The sequence below is a fragment of the Puntigrus tetrazona genome, chromosome 1, assembly GCF_018831695.1.
Source record: "Puntigrus tetrazona isolate hp1 chromosome 1, ASM1883169v1, whole genome shotgun sequence".
Lineage (NCBI taxonomy): Eukaryota > Metazoa > Chordata > Actinopteri > Cypriniformes > Cyprinidae > Puntigrus > Puntigrus tetrazona.
The window spans coordinates 22,714,612-22,742,074 of record NC_056699.1 but is presented as its reverse complement, the minus strand read 5'-3'; the positions used below and the strand labels follow the sequence as shown (position 1 = coordinate 22,742,074).

The 27,463-nt window shown below is 38.4% G+C and overlaps 2 protein-coding genes and 1 long non-coding RNA gene across 3 annotated transcripts; 2 read left to right on the top strand and 1 right to left on the bottom strand.

The window, feature by feature from the left end:
• Positions 1 to 443: 443 nt before the first annotated feature.
• Positions 444 to 6,641, bottom strand: LOC122346574. The gene is made up of 2 exons (XR_006251146.1): positions 4,950 to 6,641; positions 444 to 1,548 (listed from the first exon to the last, which is right to left on the bottom strand). It is a non-coding gene; the product is annotated as an uncharacterized LOC122346574 (long non-coding RNA).
• Positions 6,642 to 6,887: 246 nt separating this feature from the next.
• spryd7a (SPRY domain containing 7a) lies at positions 6,888 to 10,036 on the top strand. The gene is made up of 5 exons (XM_043241291.1): positions 6,888 to 7,125; positions 7,444 to 7,560; positions 7,665 to 7,831; positions 8,638 to 8,740; positions 8,956 to 10,036. Exons 1-5 carry the CDS (start codon positions 7,092 to 7,094, stop codon positions 9,051 to 9,053), a joined length of 519 nt encoding a protein of 172 aa, XP_043097226.1. The 5' UTR covers positions 6,888 to 7,091; the 3' UTR covers positions 9,054 to 10,036.
• Positions 10,037 to 11,190: 1,154 nt separating this feature from the next.
• kpna3 (karyopherin alpha 3 (importin alpha 4)) lies at positions 11,191 to 26,550 on the top strand. Its single transcript, XM_043239827.1, has 17 exons — positions 11,191 to 11,307; positions 16,057 to 16,101; positions 18,066 to 18,155; positions 18,272 to 18,301; positions 18,478 to 18,530; positions 18,942 to 19,037; positions 19,793 to 19,878; positions 19,963 to 20,049; positions 20,707 to 20,876; positions 21,384 to 21,428; positions 21,714 to 21,845; positions 21,925 to 22,053; positions 22,226 to 22,330; positions 23,000 to 23,071; positions 23,158 to 23,320; positions 23,495 to 23,589; positions 23,919 to 26,550. The coding sequence occupies exons 1-17, from the start codon at positions 11,239 to 11,241 to the stop codon at positions 23,946 to 23,948; spliced, it is 1,497 nt and encodes a 498-aa protein (XP_043095762.1). The 5' UTR covers positions 11,191 to 11,238; the 3' UTR covers positions 23,949 to 26,550.
• The last annotated feature ends 913 nt before the right edge of the window (positions 26,551 to 27,463 follow it).

Sequence of the window (27,463 nt, the reverse complement as noted above, 5' to 3'; positions counted from 1 at the left end):
ATAGTCTTTTATATGGAAAAGTGTGTTGTTTTTACTAAAGTATAATTTTTTTAATTGTTTATTTAAAAGTAATTAAACTTTATTTTTTTAATATCACATGTTTTGTAATCTTCAGAAAGCACCTCGTCACAACTGTAACAAACCTATGTTATGAGTTATTTAAGATTGAGGATGGGCTTCCTTTCTCTCTCTCTCTCTCTCTCTCTCTCACACACACACACACAAATCGACCATCACAAACCATGACACATAAGGATTAATCTTCAAGCAAGATTATGCAGTATTCATTTAAATATTGGACATAATGTGCAAGCACAATATAATTACACCAGTCCAAAAAAAAAAAAAAAAAAAACACTGCTTGCTATGGGATGGTATAATTTTTTTGTGTGTGTATGTGAGTGTGTGTACCTGTAATTATATTAATAAACATAACAGCCAGATTTTGTGCTTCATAAATATTCCTTTATTTTTGTTTTCTCCAGGAAAGGAATGTCGAGCACACGGCATGACTCTGAGCTGTGACACAGTAACTGTAAGTACACCACTAGTTGAATCATTTTAACTATATTGATTACAAGAAGCATGGTTCAGCTGAATTCTTTTCTGAAATGCATAAAATACCAGGAGTATATTAGAACCTTTTTTTTTGTCTGTCTTCTATATCCTCATGAAGTGCCTAACAAAGAGAAAACGAGAAAGTTAAAGTCATACAGACAAAGCAAACAACATAAGTAAATATTATAATGTGGGAGGTTACAGGCTTTTGTCAGGCAGCACTTTTTTCTCTCCCAGAAGTCCATGGGGCTCTTTTCATAACCTGTAATTTTACACTTATAGACAGCAGATGCTTCACTGTCCTCTTGCTTGTGTTACACCAAAAGTTTATTGTCAGTATTGGATCACCTGGTACAATAGCACATGTGCGTTTACTGAATGGAACAGAAACCTGGGGGTTTACGAAAACAACATCAGAAATAAAACATGATAAATACTGAAGATTAGTCATGCGTGAAATTGTTATTATTAGCCCAGTTATTTTGCACTTTGTGTCATGTAAATTATTTCTTGTGATTTCAAAGATAGTTTGGGGCTCACCCGTATGAAAGCTTCAGTTTCAGCTTACTCATATGGTTCTTTAAACATTCACGTCTTGACTGATTTAAATTACCTAAATGAATCTACTTGCAAATCTCGTTGAATATGAAGATAATTTTGGACGAATACAATTCCTTTAGAAAACGTGAATGCACTCAGAATACACTTGTTTTTTTTTTTATAACGGTCAAAAGTTTTTCTGCTTTTGTCAGATGTGTCTAAATGAAGGTCTGGATGCAGTGAACTTAATCACGGTGCACACTTACCTCGTAATAGTGAGTGAGGGAGAGGCAGGCAGGTGATGTAAGAGCAGTGTGAATATCATGTGTTTCTCAGAACAAGTACCAAATCACCACAACCGACCAGAGAGTTAAGAGTATGCAAATAGATTTTGAGCACTTTGTACTTCTCCAGAAAAAATCCACCCATCACTTGTAGAATAGAAATGTGCTGTTAAAAATAAAGTACAAAAAATAGTTATGAGTCTAAGGAGCAGCAATGTAGCATTTTATATAACATTTCTGAAAAAGCACACATACATATATATTTAAAAACAGATGCTCACTTATTGTCAACTTCATGATGTAACAGACTTTTAAAAATGGAAAATGATACATTTGACCTTGAAACTAGATATTGGCAGCTGCTAGGTTCTTTTCTGGTTCCCGTTTAAAACAAAAGCAAAAAGAATTATCTTCACTTGATTCCTAAAATGTTCCGAAATAGACACACTTTCACTTGGCGTACACGGTTATGTTAGTGATCCATGTCCTGCTGCATTTGCATAGCAAAACCAAACGTGAGAAATAAGTTCACTAAGCCTCAGGAAGTCTCGGGTTTTAATCAAAACTGCCACTTGGTGTTTCGCTTCTGCGCATCTGTTATTTCTCGATTCTAAGCGAGCCTTTTTATTTTCATTTTTTTGTCCTCCAACTCATTTAGACGTCAGTTGAGTACAGCATGCAGTCACGCTGACACTTAGCACTCACTGTCTTTTTATTTATCCTGTGTTTTCAGGTTGCGAAACGCTCAGCGTGTCTGTGCAGCGGAGCGGGCGCGCGTGCGCTCAGCGCGGGGCCTGTCGGTACTGTAGCAGCACAGAATGGTTTGTGAGTTATAACGGGGGTGCAGGCCGTACTGTGCTGCGGCAAGAACGACAGGACAGACGCGCACTTCACATTCAAACGGGCGCAAGGCGGCAGCAGCAGCAAGACTGCGTGAGCCGGCGAGACTCCTGAACTTGGCCGTGTGGCTGCCTGGCTGTAGCAGCACGTAAATATTGGAGTCAAAGCACTAGCGAATCCTCCAGTATTGACCGTGCTGCTGGAGTTAGGCGGGCCGTTTACCGTCCACGGGGCCCTCTGCGCTTCGGGATCACTCATCAGGAAAGCGCAAGAAGATTAACGGCCGACTAATAGCGTTCTGAACGCTTTTATTCTAAGAGCCCGTGACATGGAATCGGGGGGAAAAAACCCTCGAATAAGCTGTATAAGTGTTTGTCATTTCAGTTTAAATGAGTCACATGCTTTTCTAAAACAAAGTGCTTAGAACTCGTTGATACAATTTATGCACGTGGAAAAATGCAATAAAGGAAAATAAAAAAAATCAAATCACAACGATTGCATCAAGGCAATTAGTTGCACGGAGTCGCGTTGCGCGCGAATTCTGCGGTTCACGTCAAACACGTAAATCCGTCACGTTTCTCACACCAAGTCCTAATAAAAACATCTAGACCGTAATGCGCGGTTCCTGTTGCCTGTTATGTACGAAGCACATTATTATAAAAGCAGAAAAGGGTTATAACGTGTCGCGTTAACGTGTTATAAACCATCGCATCACCTTCCGTCTTTATTCGCACATTGTGAATTACGCAGCATCGCCATCTTCTGGGAAACTTTAAATGGTTTGAAGTTTTCAGATCGCCCCCCGTGTAGATTCAGGGAGGGGTGCTGACAGGATCACTTCGTGGATCGGCCCCTTTCGGTACTTTGCGCTGTTTGTTTTGATTCTCGTGTTTCTTTTCCCTCTGCAAGGCTCGTTAATATCGCTCTCTGTCGAAGCGCTCGGGCTGTGCCGAGGGAGACATCCTTCACAACCGCGTCCGCCATCAGGACAAAATTAAGAGTGGGTCGCGTTCATCTGGATCAACCGTACAAAAATGCGCCAAATAAGCTAAAGGAAAGGTGAAAATGGAAATCTGTGTAAAACTTTTAAGGGTACCACCAGCTCCAGGTCGACCCTGCTGACTCGAGGGATGCGAATAACCAAATATCACCTACATTAACTATAAGTCACACCAAGATGCGCTCGCTTGAACGTGCCTGAACCTTCATTTTTTTTAAGTGACAGAAGTCAAGGAAGGACGTGAAGGCGACGCGTCCTTAAATACGAGAAGGCTTTCCTGCCTAATGACAATTAATGGAAAAGAAATCCTTAAATGTCTTGGATGCCGAAGCGCCGCTCCGGGACCTCACAGTTACGATGGCAAAAAATAAAACGACACAAAATGCGATTGGACTCAGCCACAGATTCACTTGAAAATAAATACAATGTGCAACTGATCAATCAAAGGGGAGCTTTGGCTCATCATCCGCTCGACACATTCACGTGAATATCTAAAAGTCACAGACCTCATGGTATTTATGTACTCGAGCGACATGTAATAATTACTAAAAATGCTCAAGGGCTGCACAGAATATACTAACTGGTTATTGATTGTTTTAAAAATGTGTATTTTAAAAAAAAACTTTTAGATAGTCGGTGGTAGGATGCCGTGCAAATGATTTCGTAAAAAAAAAAAAACTGTACAAAAAAAAAAAAAACTGTACAAAGGGAAAACGTTCTTACTGTTATAAATATATATATAAATGCATGCATATATATATATATATATATATAATTGCGTAATCTTGATTGGTCACCTATGATTACGTAACAGACACTTTCTTTGAATACCGAGAGGTTTGATATTGTTGGATTTGTTGTCTTCCTCGCGATCTGAACGCAAATGGGTTCGTTTTTTTGCAAACTATACTCGAAACGACTCGCCCTTAACTTTACATATGGCGAGGGCTGTGATGTCACATCCACCTCTACTCTATAGTCCGTTACGTAACGAAAAGCGGGCACGTATGAAATCAATAACGCTGCCGAACGGCGCGCACGACGGACATAATTAGCGAAGCGACGAAAACGAGAGAAAAATGGGGCAGAAACCACGTCACCTTCTTGCGCTCTTACGTCACTCCCTTCTCGTGTCACTGAGGTCATTCTGAACTAGACCTTAAATACTGTACTTATGAATTCGCTCTGAACTCTTTCTGAAGCGGGAATCCATAGCGCGCCAAAAAGGGCTGCGTAACTTTTTTTTTTCTCCTTTCTTTCTGAATGAGCTATTCTTGGCGGGCAAGGCGAGATCATACCCGGTAATTTCCACAGAAACATCAGTTGTCGTGTCACAGCGGGTTTACGCCGAAACCCGACGGCGCGCTTCTGAAAATAACGGTTTTGTTATCGTTCAAAAGGCTAAAGGCGAGCGGATAAGTGCGGTCGTGCACGTCGTCTGCCAGCCGTTACAAAACTTGTTCACTCGTTACAAAAGCTAACAGACCTCACTATATAACATCAATTATATGCCATCACCTGCATCTCAGAATCACAACATGGCGATACCGGTAAAGTTAGTTTAAGTCTGTAGCCTATGTACAAAAAGTGGCAAGTTGGAACGCTCTCTCGCCGTTACAAGACAGCGACTATGTATGAATTATTAAACTAGATTAAGCTAAATCAGATTTTATTTAAAAAAGAAAAAAGGTCGACGGCAAGACCATAAAACACTGTGCTTACTTTACCTTCTTTTTGGTCCATTTACCTCGACATCCGCTTACTAGTCACCCCAAAAGACAATGTGGTGATGTCAGTCAAAATAAATACGCATATATATAGTTTTACAATACTGCAATAATCCTATGAAAAGTAGGGACGTTGGGTAAAACGGTTCCACCGCATAACTGCGAACACATCACGCGCTCTTTTATTGGATAGAAACCGCGCGCGCCAGTTACTAGGGCACTCAGAGAACGCAATCATGGCGCTTGTTGCTGTGCAGATTTCCACACTAGCGAACTTCAAAAACAACAAACAAAAGTTAACGTCGAAGTCACGCGTGGCACGGAACGAACGGGCGTCTTGCAAAATGTTCATTTTAACTTTTCCGTGACGCGAGGGCGAAAAAACATGCGAAGCGAGGTAGAGAGGTGTTTTCGTTTGTGAAAGTAGTCGGCCAGGGTGCGTCTCAATCGGCTCCCGCGCTCGTGGATCAGTGGGTCTCGTGAGTTCGCTCACTGATAAGTTCCCTAACTCAACGCACATTGGGACACGGACCACTCGAATTCCAGTGACGTGATTACGCGCGGCTTCAACAGACAAGATAGTAGAACGTCATCACTGAAATATATTAATCCGGTTTCCATATTATTTTTTAAATCTCGTTAATCACATCGTTCTGTTACATTTCCGTACAACATTACAGCCGAGTACTAATTATAAATGATAATTATGTGTGTTCATTACCGGTTTAGCGTTGTGTGTTTATGTTGAAACGTAAAAAAAACGGTAAGTTTTTTCAAATCTTCTATCATGTGTTATTATATTCATCGCGTTCGCTTGTGTGGTTTATGTTTCACGCTTAAGAAATGTGACGTTATTTCCGGTAAGGGAGCGTAGTGTGCACCGATGCGCCCTAGTTTTCGCGGTGCATTGTGGGATTTTTTTTCAGGGAGCGAACGTTCCAGTGCAGTGGAAGGATTTCGCGATTGAGACAGCCCTTAAAATGGCCGACTGCCTGCTCAGTGCCCTTACTACTGAACAAGGGAGCTGATTGAGACGCGCCCAATCATGGGTAGAGATCCCCCCTCACTTTGTTGCTATGCAAAACCTCATACTGTAACCGAGTGGCACGGAGCAGGTTAAAAGCTTTTAAGGTCACATCGATCCTTATCTCTCAGATTTAACGCCCTGTCTCGCGCACGATCGGGCACACATATCCAAACTTGTACAGTCTATCCAGTTGTCTGTCGTGTCAAACTTTCTTCCTGTTACCTGCGCGGTCTTATAATACAAAGACATCAAGGCCTAAATTATCCCATCAAGAGACATTATGTTTAGTGTGGTAATAATTCGCTCGCCAGTCTTACGAATTTAAAGTGATAGTTCACCCTGAAATTAAAATTCCGTCATCGTTTACTCTTCTGTCGCTCCAAAGTTGTTTGAGTTTATTTCTGCAGAGCACATGAGATATTTTGGAGAAAAGTTGACTTAAATGCTCTTTAAGCCACTGACTTAAGAGTATTTCTCCTCTCATACTAGCCAGTGGCCACCGTCAACTTTGTGGTTACACACGTTATTAAAAATATATTTTGTGCGAAGCAGCTGTAATAAACGAATACAGGTTTGGGACAACGTGTGGGTGAGTAGACTATGACAGAATTTTAATTTCTGGATGAACTTTCCATTTAAGTTTACCATTAAGGTCGACCAAAGTGATCGGTTACATCCCAGTTATTTATTCCATCGTTCTTGTTATGAGTTTCTTCTACGTAACACAACGGGAAGTCATTGTTACCTTTCACTTCAGGGTGAAAAAGATGCAATGGAAGTCAAAGGTGTGCGATACCAGCTGGGCAAGTCACGATATGACAGCAGTCCCTCTTTTGAACACTAGATGTCGCCATTGAGCTGCCCTGGAGATACTATTTTAAAAAGTTGAGGAAAAAACCTTGCACGTCATATCCTGTTAGCGTGTAGGAAGAATGAAAATGACCTCGGATGGTTTCTAGCGCAAACAACATCGTATAACAACCGAATAGAACCTAAACCCGTTATTTAGCGTTAAGGTTATTGTTGTGAGAGAAACACCGTTATGGCGGCTTTTGGTTTCGTGTTGTTTTGGCTGTTGTGGAGACAATAACAGAGGCCACGTAACACTGAAGGAAATGCCCACGGTTCAGCTGGACACTCATCACATGGGTAAGTGTCACGATCTGGCGTTTCATAGAAATTATATTTATTTAAACTAAACAAAGCTGTGTCATTTCACCGCTGTCAGAATTTGTGTAACCGCTTATTTACGTTTCTTCTGAGTTTGACATGTAATGACTTGTATAAAATTCAATGGAATGAGGGAAGGTGGCTTATTAAACAGGTGACGCAACATGTATAGCATGTGGGATTAAAGAAGAACGAATCAGTGAAAATAAAATCGGTGGTAAAATATTTTTGCGTCTAGTCCGTCATTTAAATGCGTTCCGCAATTCATCTTTTAAACATATTCCCATGATACCTCAGGTACTGATGTTGTCATTGTAAAGAGCGGAAGACGCATATGTGGAACTGGTGGTTGCATTGCGAACGCCCCTCTCCATCAAAACAAGAGCTACTTTGAGTTCAAGATTCAGTCCACAGGTAAGACGTGATGCGTGCGAGCATTAAAGTGCGAGCTACACTAATCAGTCAACAGCTGCTTGTAGTTATTAGGTGCGACTGCAGTGAACTTCGGCCTTTTGCAGGTGTCTGGGGAGTAGGAGTGGCAACACAGAAGGCAAATTTGAACCAGATCCCTATGGGCAGAGACCCACACAGCCTCGTGCTCCGGCAAGACGGCACCATGTACCACAACAACGAGGAGAAGAACCGGTTACCTGCAAACAGCTTACCGCAGGAAGGAGACATTGTGGTGAGTCTCGGCGGCGTTGAATTGATGTGGGATTTTTTTTGCTAAATATGTCCATTTGCGTGTGCTCGGTAAAGGGAGAAGTATTGCATTTGGACTGAGATTTCGGGATTTGCTGCTTAAAGGGATTCTTAACTCATTACATACACAAGTTTTGTTGTGAGCTTTATTTCGGTATGCCACCTGACTGTAATTTCATACTTAGTTTACTGGGTCAACTGTGACCCTTTCAGCATTGACGTGTATGCTGACAGCAGCTATGAGGGTTTTCTTGAAGGCAGTGGTTCGTTTTCAAATTCAAAATTCAAATTTGATTTGTCACATACACATACATACACGGTACGACATGCAGTGAAATGCTTTTTACAGTGCAGGCATTTTCTTTAGAGAAATATATAAAAGAGTGTATAAGAAGGAAATAGAAAACAAAATAATTATATATATATATATATATATATATATATATATATAATATATATATATATATATATATATATATATATGTGTGTGTGTGTGTATATATAAATATATATATGTGTGTGTATATAAATATATATATATATATATATATATATATATATATATATATATATATATATATATATATATATATATATATGTGTGTGTGTGTGTGTGTGTATATATAAATATATATATATGTGTGTATATAAATATATATATAAAAATATATATATATATATATATATATATATATATATATATATATATATATATATATATATATATATATATATATATAAATTTTCAGTGTAATATCTAATTGTTTTCACTCTTTTGTGTTTGTGTAGGGTGTCACGTATGACCACGTGGAGCTGAATCTGTACCTAAATGGGAAGAATATGAGCTGTCCAGCATCGGGCATTAGAGGAACCGTTTATCCTGTAGTTTATGGTAAGTATTTTTGGAGTATTATTATTATTAAATTGTTTATTAACTGTTGCTAACCACTAAGATCTTTGAAACAAGAACGGATGTCACTTACATAAGTGTAACGATTCACATATAATTCACAAATGAAAACGTATTTCAGAATTCTTGAATTTTTAAGAGACTTTATTGTTCAATGACCCATCTGAGCCCGTTTGCTTTCATCTTTTCCCTCTCAGTTGACGATAGTGCGATATTGGATTGCCAGTTCACTGACTTCTACCATCCTCCACCGCAAGGCTACCAAAAGATTTTGTTTGAGCAACAGATCTTCTAAAGTTCCCGGCATGCTATACACAAAACAAAATGTACTCCGCAGCCGGGAATGGAAGTGCTGCGGTTATGACTGAACTCTTGATGATTGTGTGTCTCGTCCCACTGGAGGGAGCTGAAACGACGCTATCTGCCATTTTGATTTGTGTAAAACTGACGCACATCTGCCCATTTCTACTACTCTAACGTCATCCAAAGTCGTACTCCATTATACCTTCGGCGCTTTAATGATCCGTGTACTGATTTCAAAAGGTTTATTCAAAAAAATACATCTTTCAGTTAGACTCCATCAAACGCTGTACGCTTACTCATGTGCGGTATTAACAGTGTGCTGTTGCGAATGTATGGATTTTTGTTGAAAGACAAAAACGGGTAATAACTGAGTCACGTATTAGAGCTGACTATCATGACTTTATACTTTATGCATTTCAAGAAAACAGAGTGATGCTGACCTGTAATGCTGATTTTGATTCAAGAATACTGTCAAAGATCGTTTGGATTTTTTTGTTGTCTGTGTGATGTATAACCTACAGACACAGACACACACACACACACACACACACACACACACACACACACGACTTGGATTTATACAAGCTTTACAAAAATACATATGTCAATTTCGTTGCGTTTGTATTATATTTGGTTGTATTTTCTGTTGTTGTTTATTTTATATATATATATATATATATATATATATATATATTACGTCTTATTGAAGTTTAATGTAACTAATATGCTAAATGTGAGAGGTACAATAGAGTAAGAAGTGTAAGGGTAATTAACCTTAAATATTTAATATTTTACCCAAAAGGAAAAAAAAAACCCTGATTATCTGTGTTCTCTAATTATAAACTGTTGCAACCGATCACAAAGCTGGTTTTAACTAATTGAGTATATATGATGTTATTTTTGTATGTTCTACTCTGACAGGTCTTATTTGTGTTTTGTGTATTTAGTAATAAATATTTTGCTTTTGTTCATAAAGACCTACCTCCCCATCATTCGTTATGTAAACCCGTTTCTGTTATTAAAGTGTCCATTTTTACTCGCCGGGCTGTCTGAGCTCGCCGGGCTGCGCGGTGACGTGACGTACGTTACCGGCGTACGTGTCCCGTCAGCTGAGCAAACTTGCTCAACCTCTAGTCTACGCACAATGACGCAAATCTACGGAACGGGTCCAGTGAAACACATCGGCTTAACTCCATCAATGTAAAGAATCGCTGCGCCTTTTATCATAATCTTTTACCTGAAAGCCCATAATGGAACGGCGTGAAACTAGTATGCATCCGAAAGACCTGTTAGTTGTCAAAAAGATAATAGTTAGTATACAGTCTGTGTCCCATCCGCTCAGCACTACCCCTGCTCTGGGTAGTGATGGGAAGTCCGACTCATTTCCGCGATTCGGACCTTTCCCAAAATGAACCAGTCCAAAAAAAAAAAAAAAAAAAAAAACAGCACTAACTAATCACCGTCACTAAGGTTAATCATAGGCATATTAGCTGTCTGAAAAGTTAAAATAAATATAGATTTTTTTTATTCTGTTTGTTACAAGTTTGATTAATTTTAAAAGTGCATAAAGTGATTTAAAGCATGATTTGCGTATACGATAATTATACACACAGACAAAAAATTGGAGACGTATCAACTTGCGTTTCTGTGAAAAAAGGGGCTTCTAAGAAGAAAAATGAATTGCAAGATTGTATAACAGTTAAAAAAAAGGTCTGAGAATTGGGAGAAAAAAGTCAAATCAACAAATTTATCAAAGAGATCAAAGTCAGAATTGTGAGATAAAAAGTCACAATTTTGAGTTTGTATCACGCAGTTATGAGAAGAAAAAAAGTCAGAATTGCAAGAAAAAAAGTCGTAAGCTGTGTTTTGAGTTTGTTTTTAATTTGCAATTTTCCAATTTCCATATTCAGTACGATATACAAGCGACATTTGAAGTGTACCCAGAAAAGCCAATAAAAGACGTTCTAGGAACGCGTTTTGGTTTTAGAACAACTTTGGGGAAAGTTATTAAAGTTATTACATTTTGGTGTAAAGTTTACGAAAATTGAGATTCGGCGAGTCGTCACTCGTGAAAAAGATCCGACTCCAACGAACGATTCAACGAGGAGTCGGACAGCGCTACACCCCCCGCTCCGCCCGTCGGTCGGGACTACAGACACACACATACACACAGAGCCATGGCCGAGAACGCCGGCTTGGAAAACCATCGTATTAAGAGCTTCAAAAACAAGGGGCGAGATGTGGAGGTAAGTCCGCCGAAGACCTTAGACCCCGGGCTTCATTTCAGTTCAGTTTCCCCCCTCTGGCTCTCCGTGGTTCTGGTTTTATGGTGTCGGATCGGAGCGAGCGTTTGTGGATCCAGCAAGAGCATCATGCGGAGCGGGCGCGGCCTAGATAGAGGCCTCTTTAAACACATTTGCCTTTAATATTCACCAGCTCATCGCGGCTTATACACGGGCTCGAGTAGGTATAACGCGTTATTTAGTCGTGTAGCGTCAAGACGGGTTTGTTCGTCAGGCCGGCCTAGTGGCCCAGCAGTTAATTTTTCATTTTAAATTACGCCGAGCCAAAACATGCAGATTTATCGTGTTAGCATGTGTGCTAACGGCTAACAGGTTAGCAGGCGGCAGATTAATCGCCCAGCAGCCGGTTTTTTTCGTGTTTTTTCATGCCCATGCTTTTAACGTTCACGTACAGTAGATGAACACCCCAAACAGTGTCACGTAGTAGGAAATATAACTTGCGAATCGGGTATATGCGACAGAGACAGGTGTGTTAACACCGGCTTTAGCAATCTCCAGAATTGAACTTATGACCAGTCATACCTCAACATCTGACCTCTTTTTTGCTCGTTCAGTCACGACAGGTTGACAGGCTGCTGGAGTTGATTCTGACAGACGTGTTCATTGATTAAAGCTGTTCGTGGTGTTTTAATAAAGATGTCATTGTGAAAAGACAGCTGCTTCACACCTTTTCTTCTTCAGTCACATTGCCCTTTGGCGTGGCAGTTAGCATCCAAGCATCACCTGTAGGTACACCAGGGCTAAATAAACGTGATTTTATTGCCTACAAACTGACCTGGAGACCTCCAGACGGTCCTGCTCCTGACTGCATACCCCAATCTAGGCTGTAACAAGGCGACCTAGAAATACTAGCAAGCCAGGTTGTGCAGTAAGACGGTAGATTATATAATGCAGCAGTGGATTTTTTTGCCACTGTTGGCTTGAACACTAGGCCGCTAAAGATGTAATTTAATTTTTATGCTGTTGTGTTTAAGTTTTATAACATGCCTTTCGGTTAACTCCTCGGGCGTGGGTGATATTGAAATTTTAAACCAGGACATTTATGTCCATTACTTACCATGGCGTTGATAGACCTCACAAAACGATCTTGCAATTACACCAAAGTTACACAATTCAAAGTAAATTAATGACCTACAACTACAATAAGTATATCAAACTTCATCTTCATACCGTCCACTCATTTAAGCGATGTATACTATAAAGCATATCTCTATATTATCCTCCCTTTAAAAAAAGTTGGATAAACATCATATCCAGGTTTATCCACGTACATAAATTAAATGTTAAACTATCACCGACCAGTGTTATATTTACATATATAATAATGCATCCAACTTTGTCTTTATAGTACAGTCATGTAAAGTATTAAATAGCAAAATGTAAAAAAAATATTATTGCACAACTCTCTCTCTCTCTCTCTCTCTCTCTCTGCTTGATTGTTTAAATCACACACATCTTTTTATTATTGCCTTTTCTAATGTGAAGTTGGATTATACGGTCTTACAATATTAAACGTCATTATTTTCTCTGGCTGTGTTGGAAAAGGACTATACAATTGAATTGGTATCAATAACCAAATACAGTTAAGTTGAGAAATAACAGCTGTTTCATCAAATGTATAGTCTTACCCAGAGGACCACTGTAATGAGCGCTCAAAGTCATTCTCAGCTGAGAAGCATAGAAGTTAAGGAGGTGCGATCACATTTATAATGAACTCATTTACTCTCGTACCATGTTGATACTAGACATCATTATCATCATCGGCCGTGGGCTCACGCGAGTAACCCCAGAGGCCTCCTTTAAGATTAACGGTGTGAATTGACTGCGACTGTAGGGTGCTGGTGTGACTCAGCCGTCAGACACACATGGCTTTGGACGAGGCCGGCAAAGCTGTCGCCCTTCTGCAGCTATTCCCGGAATTTGCAAACCAGATTCAGATTTCTCATCTTGTGTTCCTATAAGAGCGAAGGGCTTGTGCACAGAGGCTCAGCTGACCTATTTGATGTGGCCAGCAACGGACTGTGGAACTGTGGGATACTTTGACTCATTAGCTGCTAGATTTAGCCCATGACAAGGATGTAATCGTGGCTAACAAAGAGAGTAACAAGTGCTTCTGTGTTTCGCATTTGCTAAGTGGCTGTGGAAAAAGAAACAAAGAAGTTTGATTGGTCTGCCATGTCACACTCTCTTTATACTAAAAGATCAAAGAGATCATGTTCAAATTTGCACAATATTCGTTAAACCTTTGTGATTGGATTATGGGGCTGAGTGTTGACGCAAATTTGATTTGCCTGAGCTCTTGATTCAATCGATTCATTGTTGATTATTTAGATATATATTTGACGGAGTATGTTGATTTTGTGAAGAAAAAATCTCCCAATTAAAGATGTAAGTTACACAGTAACTTAATGTTGTTTTTACACCCGTCCATTCTGCAAACAGACATGACTAGTAGGTTAAAATGAGTGTAATGAATATGGAATGTAGTGCATATTTATAGTAAATGACCCTCTGTAGTCATTGTTTATGCAACAGAATAGTCTTTAGGGAATTGAAATGACATGCAAGTCAAGTTTTTCTGTTTCAACATACATTCTGGTGTTCATTCATGTTTTTTTTGTGCTATAGCTAATAGTAAAGAGGAAAAGAGATCATCCACTGCTACATCATTTGATGATTTTTGTGATTAAAAGTTACAGAAATTGAAACCCAAGACATTTTTCTTAACAATACTAATAAAACAGTTATAAGTAATGTTAGTTTTGTTCGTGCATTAGCATTAAACGGCAAATAGTAAAGGATCAATTTTGGATTTTAAGACTAATATTTAGATCATTTAAAAGAAGGATTGTCAAGCCAGCCGTGAGGAACTACTTGAAATCTCAGTAAGCCTGCATCCTGCTGTTTTGTATTTTCCAGATGCTTTAGCTAAATCACGTTTGGGTCGTTTGCATTTAATATCGACACAAGCAACTTACAGTTGCGTTCAAGATAAACATTTAATCAATATGTGTTTTCCCTTGAAATCAAACACGTAGCCTTGTCGTTGCGAGCTGCACGGTATTAAAATGAGTCAAGCCTGATGTTTGTGGCTATTATGCGGTCAGCCTATTTATTAGTATGTCGCGGACCTAACAGCAGTGAGACAGCATGTCCTCGGACCATGCTGGCAACCAGACAAGCACATGCACACATACTGTGTCATTATGCTGGTCTCTAGAGTGCCAAGCTGTCATGTCACCGGCGACGCATCACTCCTCTGACTCCTGGAGTGCTTCCTCTCGGTTCTGCCCTCCTGTCATTCTGCTGTGACTCACACATATCGCATGCGCCGCTGAAATACCATTGATGTTGAGACTCCAGGAATCTGCTTTGTGCTGAGAATTTTCTGTTTTTATTTGGTTTCTTGAAATGGGCCGAGATGTGACCTAATGTTAGTTCAACTTTGAGCCACGGTGCTTTTGCAGGTGAATCAAGTTAGAATTTGTAACGTTTTCTGCACAATGTGATTTAAAATATGTGCCAAATGCATAGTTTTAACTTTCTTCGTGTATCCAATCATACTTGTTTATTTAAGTCATTAGGAAACAAACCTTTTCTGTTTCCCTTTCTTGTTTGTTGGATTCACTTTACTTCAACATCCTCTAGCTCCCCCCACTCCATGGCTTTTGGATTGCATAAGGCACAGTATGGGTTTGCTGTAACCTGAACTAGGATGCCCAGTCACAAGATCAAATCTGATCCGTCCCACCATCCCCACCACAGAGCAAATGTAGTCTTTACATCGTTGGCTGCTGATGTTTTTCTTTTTCCTTCTATGTCCCATTAAATTAAGTTATATTTCAAAATATTATTTAAATAATGGCGTATGGGATGAATGATCTGTTCATGTTTTGCAGTAAAATCAGCATAAAATAAAAAATCACCCATTTTATTTTCTAAATGTATGTTATATGCATGTATGTTTTTTGAGTTGGCCAGCCTAGACTTTGTAATGTTTATCATGTTGTCAATACAAGGCCATATATGCTGCTATGGCAATAAATAAATAAACCAATCATTTAGATTGCTTAATGTCCTCATGTTCATCTGCGTTTACTTTTGAGTGCAACTCCCACATCTCAAAAACCAATCAGCAGCCAGTACTTAAAATCAAGTCCCTACCTTGCTTTTTATTTCTTTTTTTGATAACCTATAACAACTTGGATGTAGCCATATCACAATTTGGAAGAAAAATGGGTTTGTTGCTCCAGACATGTCTGGTGCAGATGTGTGTTCTATTGGATTTTGAGCAACAGTTCTAATAGAATGGCCACAAAATGTGATTGTCTAAATGGAGGAGTGAGTGACAGCTGGGTTCTGCTGTCACCATGGTTACCACGGTTGGTTGCCTCTTTGTTCTGTTGGAGTGGCCAGAATTTAGTTGCCATTAATGTTGCATTTTTATTTCGGTCGTTGTGGCCCATTCAGTGTTACAGTGTGTGTGAAAGATTAACTTGTGAATTAAAACAAACATCTAAGGAAAAAATAGTATTAATCTGGTAACTGCCCATAATTCTCCGGCAACACAAATGCACATTTTCTTCATAATGCGTCACATTTTAGCAGTTGTTTTAATGTTTTTGTTTTGGTCACTATTTATACATATGTTGTACTGCAGTTAACTCATCTGTTTCTTTCATTCTTTTTCAGACGATGCGAAGACATCGCAATGAAGTGACTGTAGAACTGAGAAAGGTAAGTTCACAATAAATGTACAGGTTTATCCGCATATTCCCTGTTCATTTTTATAGGTTTCTTCAGGATGGAGGTGTTAAAGCTACAGTGTGCAGATTAACATTGCATTCTGGTGCAGTACATGTGACTCATCAGAGAATGCTGGATGAAATAAACCAGACTTGGAACACTGGATTCTCATCCTCTTTAGTTTTTTTTTCATTCGTAAATAACTGTGCACTCTCAGCAACAACATTAAGCTCTGTTTATTGCGGTGATTCAGTGCGCACTTGAGATTTGTATTTACGGCTTGAGTTGTGTGGAATAGTTTCTCAGTCTCATTTAGGGCTAGGCTGAAACAAACCAAAACAATTATATCTTGATATTTTTCTCCCTCTTTTGGCAATATTTACTAGCGTTATTTATGCATTTGCTCCAAAATGATCTATGAAAATTAAAGATGTACTAATCGAAATAATTCACAATGTTCTAATGCCATCTCTTTTATCAGCAACAAAAATAGTGCTATTTATTACCGTTTCAGTTTTCTTGAGCTAGCATAGTAATGCCTTTAAAAAGTGTTTTTGCAATATAGCTTGTAATTTTATATTTCCAGTGAACTCTTCGGTACATTCGATCGCTCAGTTCTAATATCATTCACCCAGTATCATTTTTGAGATGTCTGACCCACCTTCTGATGTTCGCTTGACATCACTCTGAGAATTTACTTGCAGTTGCAGCGTTGTGTGTGTGCGTGTGTGAGATGAAGCAATTGTGTGGGTACATCACTGCAGGAAATAGAGGAGCATCTGTAGTTTAAATATGGCCTGGGCAGGGAGCTCTCTAGAGTCTCTTCAAGTATTACAGTAGACTTAAGCAGGTGGTGATTGCATGAAAACAAATATTTAAATGCGTTTGGTATTTGGAAAGTGTTTATTTCAAGCAAATGAACTAGTTAACTATGCAATAGAAATGCATATTGAACAACAACAACATGTCTTGCACTTAAAGCCTTCTCACGGCTGTGTTCTCTCATCCGGTGAGCTGTTTCTGTTGGAGATCTGTTTGCGCTTGCAGTATTTGGGTCACGCCATCCATGGTCACTGGGCCCCTGGCTGGCTGCACCCCAAGAAGAAGGGCTGTCATGAGGGGCTTCCCTCGTCACACACATCTCTCTTCCTGTTGGCAAGGGACTCAGAACCTCGCTAGAACTATTTGTTTTTTTTGTGGCTTTCTACATCTATTAAAGAACTTTAACAGATCCCTACTTGAGAATGTAGCATGTCATCACCAGAAGCAAAGTTGCCTGGAGCCTCTGACAAAGTCCATTAGTACAAATGGATACCAAAATGCTTTGTGTCACAGTCTGAGTGAGTAGAAGTCTCCTGTCGTTGGTCTACTAGGCCAGAGTTGATGTGGAGCAGAGGTTTAGTCCTAAAGCCTTGGTGGTGTTGATTCATTTGGTGCTGGATTGGGTGACACAGCAAGTCCTGTCCATATTAGGCAGTTACACGGTCAGCCCAGAGGAATCGGACAGAATTCTGCTGTAGCGCTCTGTGTGTGTTTGTGAGCTAGACATTCCTCTTCACATTCCTGTTTGCTCCAACATTAGAGTCACAGGCCACTTACTGACATTATTTTTCTCTCACTGCGTAGAACCAGAAGTTACTTTTTTTTTCTCCATTTTGTCACTTGCCTTTTTCAAGGGCTTGGTTATTGTGCTGTTGAATCGTAGTTAGTTGACATCGGTGGCTAAATATTCCATTAAGAGGCAATATCATGAGAATGTAGAAGGCTGAGTAAAACTTAAAATAGCTGTCTGAATGTGTGTAGCACCTTCCACTCTGTGTTAATAAACACACTGTGATTTCTGATTTGCTCAAATGCATTGAGTCTGTAAAATCTCAGATTAGTTTATGTTTAGATCTACATATAAAGTGCAGGTTATCACAGATAATTTGGTATTTATTTCTCAATCTGTACAGAACAAAAGAGACGAGCATCTTCTGAAGAAACGAAATGTTCCACAGGAAGAGAGTCTGGAAGACTCTGATGTGGACTCTGATTTCAAAGGGGTAAGACTTTTTTTTTTTTTTCTTTTTTTTTCCTCTCTCTCTTTTAATCTTACTCCCTATCTTCCATTTTTCTTTTATATAGTTTGTCTAAACTTTACCCTCCATTTTCTCCTCAGCAAAATGTAACGCTAGATGCCATCTTACAGGTAAGATTCTAGGATGTTTTAATGTTAAATGGTGGTGGTAAGAGAGGCATTGACTCTGATAAATAACCGATTCAGAGGGTCAGCACACACATCAGCACTACATTTCACAAAGTGTGTGTGGGCGGGAGCAGCCCCTTCTTCCTCTTATTCTCCTTTTCTCATATTTTTCACCACAGAATGCCACCAGTGACAATGCAGTGGTTCAGCTCAGTGCAGTGCAAGCAGCCAGGTAAAACGCTGCGATGTGTATAAAAAGATTTGTTTGTTACACAGTGCCTTCTAAAACATCTTTCATAACCTTGAAACAATGTATAAATATGGACTTTCTTAGTACACGTTCCTGGCGTTTACGTAGACGATTTAGCAGTGAACGTGACTCTAAAGAAGCAAGACTTGCACTAATTTAATTTCACATTAATAAATGTTACATTTTTATGTTAATATTTTATATAGAGCTGAAATAGCTGAATGTGAAAAGCCTAACACAAAACAGAAAAATGACATACTCTTTTAATTATGCTTGCAATTAAATATAATTATTTTTGGCTGCATTGGTCTCTTTGAAATGAATTGCATTAACACTGCTCTGGTGTATTTAGAGTGCTGAAAGATGCTTGTTTTTCTTATTTCTGTCTTACAGAAAATTGCTCTCAAGTGACAGAAATCCCCCCATAGACGACTTGATAAAATGTGGAATCCTTCCAATCTTAGTCAAATGCCTGGAGAGGGATGACAAGTAAGTGACTACATGGCTTAATTAATGGATCTTCTAATTGTACTAATTGTGTACGAATGTCATCTAAAGTACTGCAGGATTTTGTGATTTCAACAAAAATACATTATAATATTAACTGTTTTCAGTGTTGATTTAATAATAGTTGTTTTCCAAATCATTTAGAATTATGCTAAATACTTTCAATCACAGAAATAAAATGCATAAAAAATATGAAAAAAAGACAATTTTAAATTGTAATGTTTTTGTAGTGTTTTGCAAATAAATGCAGCATTGAAGATCAAAAGTGACTTCTTTCTGAAACATCTTGCCAAAATTCTTATTGTGTGTGTGAGAATTATACACAAGCAAAATCAATGCATAGCTATAAGGATAAATAAACATGAAAATCCTATATAAAAACATCTATATAATAAATCTTAAAACTTTCGTCCTTTTTGTTCACAAATTATTGGAAAAGTAATTATAATGCATTGGACATTAGCTGTGGGTACACTCATTGTATGACTCCTTACTTTTGGTCATGTTTGACTTGAAATGAGCCAAAAACTGTTACCATGTTTGTGTACTTTAAAAAAAAAAAATGCTTTTAAAGGTCAGCTCTGGCCACAAACGGAATCCTGTGGGAAAGTCCTACGGAGCCCAAATCAGAGTATTACAGGTCACTCTAATTTCAGAGTGGTCAGAAGCAAAGTTTTGTTTACCCACCACCTCAAAAACAACTGACCAAACTTGTTTTTTTTCTCTTTCTTCATCAGTCCTTCATTGCAGTTTGAAGCTGCCTGGGCTTTGACCAACATTGCATCAGGGACGTCTGCGCAGACACAGGCAGTGGTCAAATCCAGTACGTTGTTTGGACAGACTTGAGTCAGCCAGTTTTGACTTTATCCGTTCTCCTCTCATTCTCTCTCACTCTCTTTCTGTGTAGATGCTGTCCCATTGTTTTTGAGACTTCTTCACTCTCATCATCAGAATGTGTGCGAGCAGGCCGTGTGGGCGCTGGGAAACATCATTGGTGAGTAACTTGGTGAAATGTCCTCACACTGTTACTGCCTCTGAATTTTGTAACTAAAAGTGAGAAAAATCTGAAAAAGAATTTAAATTGAAACCAGTGAGGGAGTAAGTTTGACCTTTTTTTTTTTTTTTTTTTTTTTTTTAATTCTGACAACATCTCAGTAACTGAGCAGTAATATGTGAACTTTTGGATGTTGTGCTTTAAGCAGCTGCTACATGCATATTGGTGGCATTAACACATTAAAAACACCATATATTATCTATATATTTTTTTTTTTTTTTACCTTAAAGGGTTACTCCACCCCAAATTGAAAATCACTTATGCCTATGTCGTTCCAAACCTATGAACAGTTGAACCACTGATGGAAGATGGAGGTTTTTTTTTTTTATAATAATAATAATGATTAATGACAAAAATGTCATTTTGGGGGTGGAGTCAGACTTTAATTTTGCAAGCTGTGCCTGTATTGCGCCACCTATAGTACCGGAGTATATTCCTTTTTATTTACTTCAACAAATGTTTTTCCCTTAACGTGAATAGGTTTCTATTTCGGTTTTAACTTTTTAACCAAAATGCTGTTCCATGTTTTGAGAGTTGTAACATCTGGGATGATTTATCAGAGCTTAACCACGTGTTTGTTTTATGGTCCCTGTGCAGGTGATGGGCCTCAGTGTCGAGATTACGTTATCTCACTCGGTGTGGTCAAACCTCTCTTGTCGTTTATTAATCCTTCCATCCCCATAACCTTCTTGAGAAACGTTACCTGGGTCATTGTCAACCTGTGCCGAAACAAAGACCCACCCCCACCTATGGAAACAGTACAAGAGGTGAGGAGCGTATGTGTTTATGATTGTATGTTTGAAGGACTTTATAAACCGGCATTTAATCCAATTAAGTATCATTATGTCACAATATCCTAAAAGAGAGTGCAAGATATTATGCATCAAAAAATGTATTTTCTTTACACTCACCCTCTGTCAATAATCTGAAGTGTCTCTCCTTTCAGTTTAGTTGCTCTCTAATCGACATGCCAGTATTTTCTAATTTTTCTTGTCTACTCCTCTCTAATGTGGAGGTGTAGCTTTGAGCTGAAAGGAACATATTGTACCTCCTGCTGCTAAGAAATCATTAGACTGTGATCTCACACACTCTGTGTGTGTGTGTGAATATGTGTGTGTAACAACTGTTTCATAGATGGCAGGCTTAATGAATATTTTGATGTCCTACAGCTGATTTTATGTTTACATGCTGTTTGCTTATTCTCCCAGTCTGGTGGTTTAAACTAAAATACTAATTTTCTAAAATGTGTTTTTTTTTTTTTTTTTTGCTCACAGATTCTTCCTGCCCTTTGTGTACTCATATATCATACAGATATAAATGTAAGTACAAGAAATATTTTTTTTCATAAGTGTTGCTTGAATTGAGTAGTTGCTTAACTGGCTAATGAACAGTACTTTTTAGTTATTTCAGAAAAAATGGTATTCTATTGCCTTGAGGGGGATTTATTTTACAAGAATTATCTGCTGACAAGTTATTTTACGTCGTCTTATAAATTAAGTACATTAACATAAAATATTAGTTTTATTTCTTCAATATTATTTAAATCCTCTAAAAGAAAGCCTGTATCTGCATTTTAAACACTAAAAAAAATCTCCTTCCATTAGATTCTGGTAGACACGGTGTGGGCTCTGTCGTATCTGACAGATGGAGGAAACGAGCAGATTCAGATGGTAATAGACTCAGGTGTCGTCCCCTTCCTTGTTCCACTGCTCAGCCACCAAGAGGTCAAAGTTCAGGTAAAAAATAATGCCATTTATATACATTAAAAGCAACACAATGGCATTTTGTAAAAGCGTTTGTGTATCCTCTGTTCAGACTGCGGCGCTTAGAGCGGTGGGGAACATTGTAACAGGGACGGATGAGCAGACTCAGGTGGTGCTCAACTGTGATGTCCTCTCTCACTTTCCCAACCTGCTCACACACCCCAAAGAGAAGATCAACAAGGTGAGACAAACACACACACTCACAACCCATCTGATCCCATTTGTGTGAAATGCAATCAAGATGATGAAACCCAAACATTTACTTGTCTAATTTCATAAATGACTCTTGAAATCCCCCCAGTCGCAGCGTAATGTTTACAGTACATCTGTGATGTGTCTGTTCTTCCCTGCAGGAGGCAGTGTGGTTCCTGTCCAATATAACAGCAGGTAACCAGCAGCAGGTGCAGGCTGTAATAGATGCTGGTCTCATACCCATGATCATTCACCAGCTTGCCAAGGTAAGATGTTATCTGTGTAGCCTGCTGTACAACCACTTTTCCCTTTTTACTTTGTTAATTTTAGAATTCATTATAGGTTTTAATTACAGATTTGCAGTACTTGCCACACCTTAGATATGTAACGCATTGTAGCCATAGCCAAAAATAATGCATTGTATTGGTCAAATAAATAATATTTGACCAATATAAAGATTTTTTTTTTTTTTAAATGATAAATTTACTACAGAATATCAAAACTTGATTTTGATTAGTAATATGGATTATTAAGGACTTTTTGTTTTTTTTTTTTTTTTTTTTTTCATTTTTATTTATTTATTTATTTATTTTTTTTTACCCTGAAATTCCAAATTTTTTAATTATGTCTCAGCCAAACATGTTTGGAAACCAATGGAAAGCTTATTTAAAGAGGTTTTAGATGCAGAAAATTGCAATTTTGAGAAATTTTGTTTTAGTGATCCGAGGTCACTGATACAAATGGTTAACATGCTCCTATGGTGTATTTGTATAGGAGCAAAAGACATTGCAAAAGCAACGTCTGGTGATCAGAATATCATAGCCACTCACAACACCCAAGAATCTGAAGAAAATTCTGGAGGTTGAATCTAGACTCTTTGAAGAGTCCATATAAGACAGTAAACAGTGCTTGATCTTTAATATTTTTCTAAACAGGGTGATTTTGGAACACAGAAGGAAGCTGCATGGGCCATTAGCAACTTGACAATAAGTGGAAGAAAGGATCAGGTATTGAACCATTCCAGATTAATTTCTGTTTCCGTGCCACTTTCCTTTTCCTGCTTGTTAATTGGTTACCTTGATACAATTGACAGGTGGAGTACTTAGTGCAGCAAAATGTGATCCCGCCCTTCTGCAACCTGCTGTCAGTGAAAGACTCTCAGGTGGTCCAGGTGGTTCTCGATGGACTGAAAAACATCCTCATCATGGCTGGGGAGGAAGCCAGCACAATTGCTGAGATCATTGAAGAGTGTGGAGGTAATGCATTAAGTACAGAAATAGGTAGTCCTTCAAATTTAGACCATCTCTTTTGGCTGTATTGCAATAAATGCTTTGTATAATCGGCCAAAATAATCACACATGCGCATTCACTGACATTCTTGTAGAGTAAAAAAAAAGATTAGCAGTAATAATCTTACTTCTGTATTTCAGGGTTGGAAAAAATCGAGAACCTACAGCAGCATGAAAATGAGGACATCTATAAACTTGCATTTGAAATTATCGATCAGTACTTTTCAGGAGACGATGTGAGTCAATCTTTTGGTTCTTGTTTTTCTATATATTGCTTGATGCATTAATGTGTTGTTGCTTTATAGGGGCTCTTCCACCAGAGGAGTTTATTTTCATAGTTCCTAGTAGTACTGGTGGAAGTAGGAACAGGAACTAAGAACAGTTTAGTTTTGACTCTTAGGATGCAACCAGAAAAATGGTCCAAGGGGGAAACTGGTTCTTTAGGAACCACCATGCTGGCTAGTTCCTAGAATTTTGTGGTGTGAAAGCCCCATTTGTTGGTGGTTCTGTCTAGATTTTAGTTATGAGTAGATATGAGGTTAGTAATGTCTGGTTTTGTTTCTAGATTGATGAGGACCCCAGTCTGATTACCTGAGGCCACCCAGGGAGGCACATTTAACTTTGATCCATCCTCCAACCTTCAAACCAAGGAGTTCAAGTTCTAGACAACCGGATCATCGAACTTAAGAATGGTGGGTTTCCCAGCTGCTCCTCAACCCCTGCCACCTACTGACCCATCATCTACCAACCACTCACTAACCAGAAAACCAACCAATCACCATGCTCAGAAACGACACTCACTCACACAGAAGAAACTAGCACTGAAGGATCTGAGTCTCAACGCCACTCAAAAATATGGATGGATCTCAACAACCTCAAGACATGGAAGTAAAAAAAATAAAGAACAAGACTCATTATACTGCAGTTGCCAAAAAACAAAACAAAACAACAAAAAAAACAAACATCAAAAAAAGGATATATATTTTGCTCTTTCTTTCACTCACTCACACACATAGGTGAGCATGAACAATAATAGGAACTTCTGTTGTTGTACCAGCCATCATATCAGCCAAGGAAGATGAAAGAAAGAGTTATTCCTGAAATATAAAGGCAGGGATTTTCTTTTGTTTTCAAGAATTTCCTTCCCTTGAAATGTTGCTTTTCTGGTAATGATCTCAGACACCCCAACTCGATACGTCCAGCCTCGACTGTGTTAAGCCATTTGGACCCCCTCCCTCATTCATCCGAAATCTGTGAACTAGCCTATAATGGGTTATTCCATGAAATATTATTCAAATGTGGGAAGGGACTGTCTCTACATATGTGGTGTGCAAACAGAACTTAAATTATCGCCACCAATTTTTGCTTTTTCTTCATCCTGAAATTATGGATATTTACAAAACACTGAAGCTGAAAAAAAAAAAAAAAAATCACGTCAGAAGATCACACAAACTTGAATGGAGAAAATTTCATTTAAGGCAGTCAAACGCCCTCATTTTCAAGTTCTGCAGCGATAGTGTAGTGGACATTCATCGTGTCGATCTTTATTTGGTTTGCAGTGGGACTGTCGGACATGTCAAAGGAGGAACCTCTGTGATTTGTCAATTTGGCCAGGACTTTTAAAGGGGATGCCCCAGCCTTTGAAAGTTCTTTGAGATAACCTTAACAGGTCTTTCTGCTTAACAAGGGTGCTCTGGCAGCGCTTTTTATTTTCTGGATTCATCTTCTCTACTTCCTGTCTGTAAGCATAGTAATAAGTTCATCGGGATAAGCCCAGTTGTAACCGTTCGGAGGATATTTTCACTAAATCAGTGCATTTTGTCACTTGGTAGTCAAAACCACAAGAAACTTTGCAACAGTGATTGGATTGTGAGTTCTTTTTTTTGTTTTGATCAGTGGAGCTTCCGCTTTTGCAGTTTTTCCAGTCTTACGCGCACACTTTTGGTTTTCCCGTTTTATTGCTTAATGTAAGTGGAGAGCGATGTTCGCTTTAATTTTGACTATACAAGCAATGGGGAAAAGAGATCCATAACATTGTGGTTCTTTTTTTTTGTTTAGTTGGTTTTTAATCTTATTTCACTTGCTACAAAACCTAATTGTACCAACTAAAATAAAAGTATATTTCTTGTTTAGGTATATAATGCGAAGCTACCACTTAGGTCCACTAGACATTGTTGGGACGCTACAGAACAATAATAACGTTGTGACTATTGATTTACAGCCAATAGGGGTATTTTTTTTTTTTTTCATTTTTGATTTAACTTTGATTTTATAATGGCAAATGACTGCCATTATTTGGAAAATGGGCTTTCTTACTGTTGTGACTGGATGTTTTTTTTTTTTTTTTTTTCTTTTTTCCCTGTGCATTAACTTGTAAAGGGATGTATGGGAAAAAATTGCATTTGAACTAAAGTAGTTATGTTTGGGCCGCAAACTGCTGACAAAGACAGTAAGGAAGCTGAAGGCAGCCCTGATAATTTTTGAATTAGCCATTATTTGTTGAACAAAAAGAAAAAAACAGGTTTGAAATTCATGAACTTATCTAGACAACTAGAAAACGAGCCACTTTAAAGAAGTTTTTTGTCTTGTATCAGAAATGGATACAAGCTTATTGCTTGTTGCAAGATTTTTACTTGCTAAAGAAAAAAAAATTAATCTAAAAAGCGACAGATCGCATTTTGGCCTCTGATTGTTTGTATGTTTTTATAAATTTTAGAACTGAATTTCTCTTTAAGGTGGCTCATCAGTATTTTTTTTCAACTCTTGTGCATATTAAAGATAAAGAATGAGTTGAAATTCATTGTGCCTTTTGTTTTTCATTTCAAAGCAACTACAAAAGAGGTTCATAATGCCTACCACGTTGCATTGGAGCTGCTTATACTATGGGGTCTTTTGGGTGTTATGTCTGCCTATCTCTGGACTTTGCGATGAGACGTTCTCTGGAGTAGAGTATAATTCTCATTAAATTCTCCTCTAGTCTGCTGGCTGACTTGTAATTGATCCCCTTAACTTCCATTTTGCTCCCTTCTCATTCTTTTCATATGGTTCACAACTACCCACAATTCTCGACCTATCCACTCCCCCTTCCCACCACTACCTTTCTATGGCAACACATCTTTCGCTCATCACTCCCTCAGGACGTGCTTTATGTATCAATGAACCTAACCAAAATAAACTTGCTGTTAGCCATCCTTTTATTGCTCTCTTATGATTGACCTTCTGATGCTTTGGTGTCCCTTTCCTTCTTGTCCCTGTTTTGGCATTTGATTTACCTTTTTCTATTCAGAAGTCTCTTTCTAATAAGCGCAGCGCTCAAAGTTGTTCCTCAAGTGAGATTGGCACTAAATCAGAACCACACCAGTCACGCAATGTTCTACGTGAGGACTGCAATTACAATGAGAACGAGAGGGATCAACTCCCCAAACTTTTTAGAAAGCTGGTTTTAAAAGGCAGTTTAGGTTAAAGAACGAAATGTCATTTTAAACTTAAAATTGAACATTTTAAGCATATTAAATTCTTATAGGATTATTCTGCACTGACCTACAAATCGACACCATGACTGAAAAGTTCTATTGCAAGTGTTTGTGTTGATATATTTCATGATGTGCCTAAATGACCTTTAATTATTTTAACGTCTGTACGTTTGACAGTTTTACATGTTTTATGTCGTAGAATAATTATCAAAACGATGGCAGAAAATCTTAAGAATACTTAAAGGGTTAGTTCACCCAAAAATGATAATTCTGCCATTTATTTAATGAGTGGTACTCTTGGGAACTTGGGAAGAATTGTTCAATAAATCGTTTTTTTTTGTTTCTTGCGCACAAAAGGTATTCTTATAGCTTAGCAAAACTGATTTCGAGCCACTGATGTCACATGGACTGTTACTGTGTTTCTGGCCCTGGGAATATTTCAGTTGCCTTGCTGTTTATGGGAGGGTCAGAGAGCTCTCTCATTTGAAGATGTCAAATATATCTGCATTTATGTTGTGAGAACGAAGGCCTTAAGGGTTTGGAACGACGTGAGGGTGAGCTATTAATGACGACAGAATATTCACTTTGGGTGAACTAACCCTTTAACTTTAAAAAGAAATTGCCGCCAAAACGCAGT

Excerpts from the sequence above, each read along its gene's own strand:
- spryd7a (XM_043241291.1), top strand. The coding sequence starts at position 7,092 with ATGCCCACGGTTCAGCTGGACACTCATCACATGG. Across the intron at positions 7,126-7,443 it reads GCTGGACACTCATCACATGG|GTACTGATGTTGTCATTGTA; the intron begins GTAAGTGTCACG and ends ATGATACCTCAG. Across the intron at positions 8,741-8,955 it reads CGTTTATCCTGTAGTTTATG|TTGACGATAGTGCGATATTG; the intron begins GTAAGTATTTTT and ends TTTCCCTCTCAG.
- kpna3 (XM_043239827.1), top strand. The coding sequence starts at position 11,239 with ATGGCCGAGAACGCCGGCTTGGAAAACCATCGTATTAAGAGCTTCAAA. Across the intron at positions 11,308-16,056 it reads ACAAGGGGCGAGATGTGGAG|ACGATGCGAAGACATCGCAA; the intron begins GTAAGTCCGCCG and ends ATTCTTTTTCAG. Across the intron at positions 22,054-22,225 it reads CCAAAGAGAAGATCAACAAG|GAGGCAGTGTGGTTCCTGTC; the intron begins GTGAGACAAACA and ends TCTTCCCTGCAG.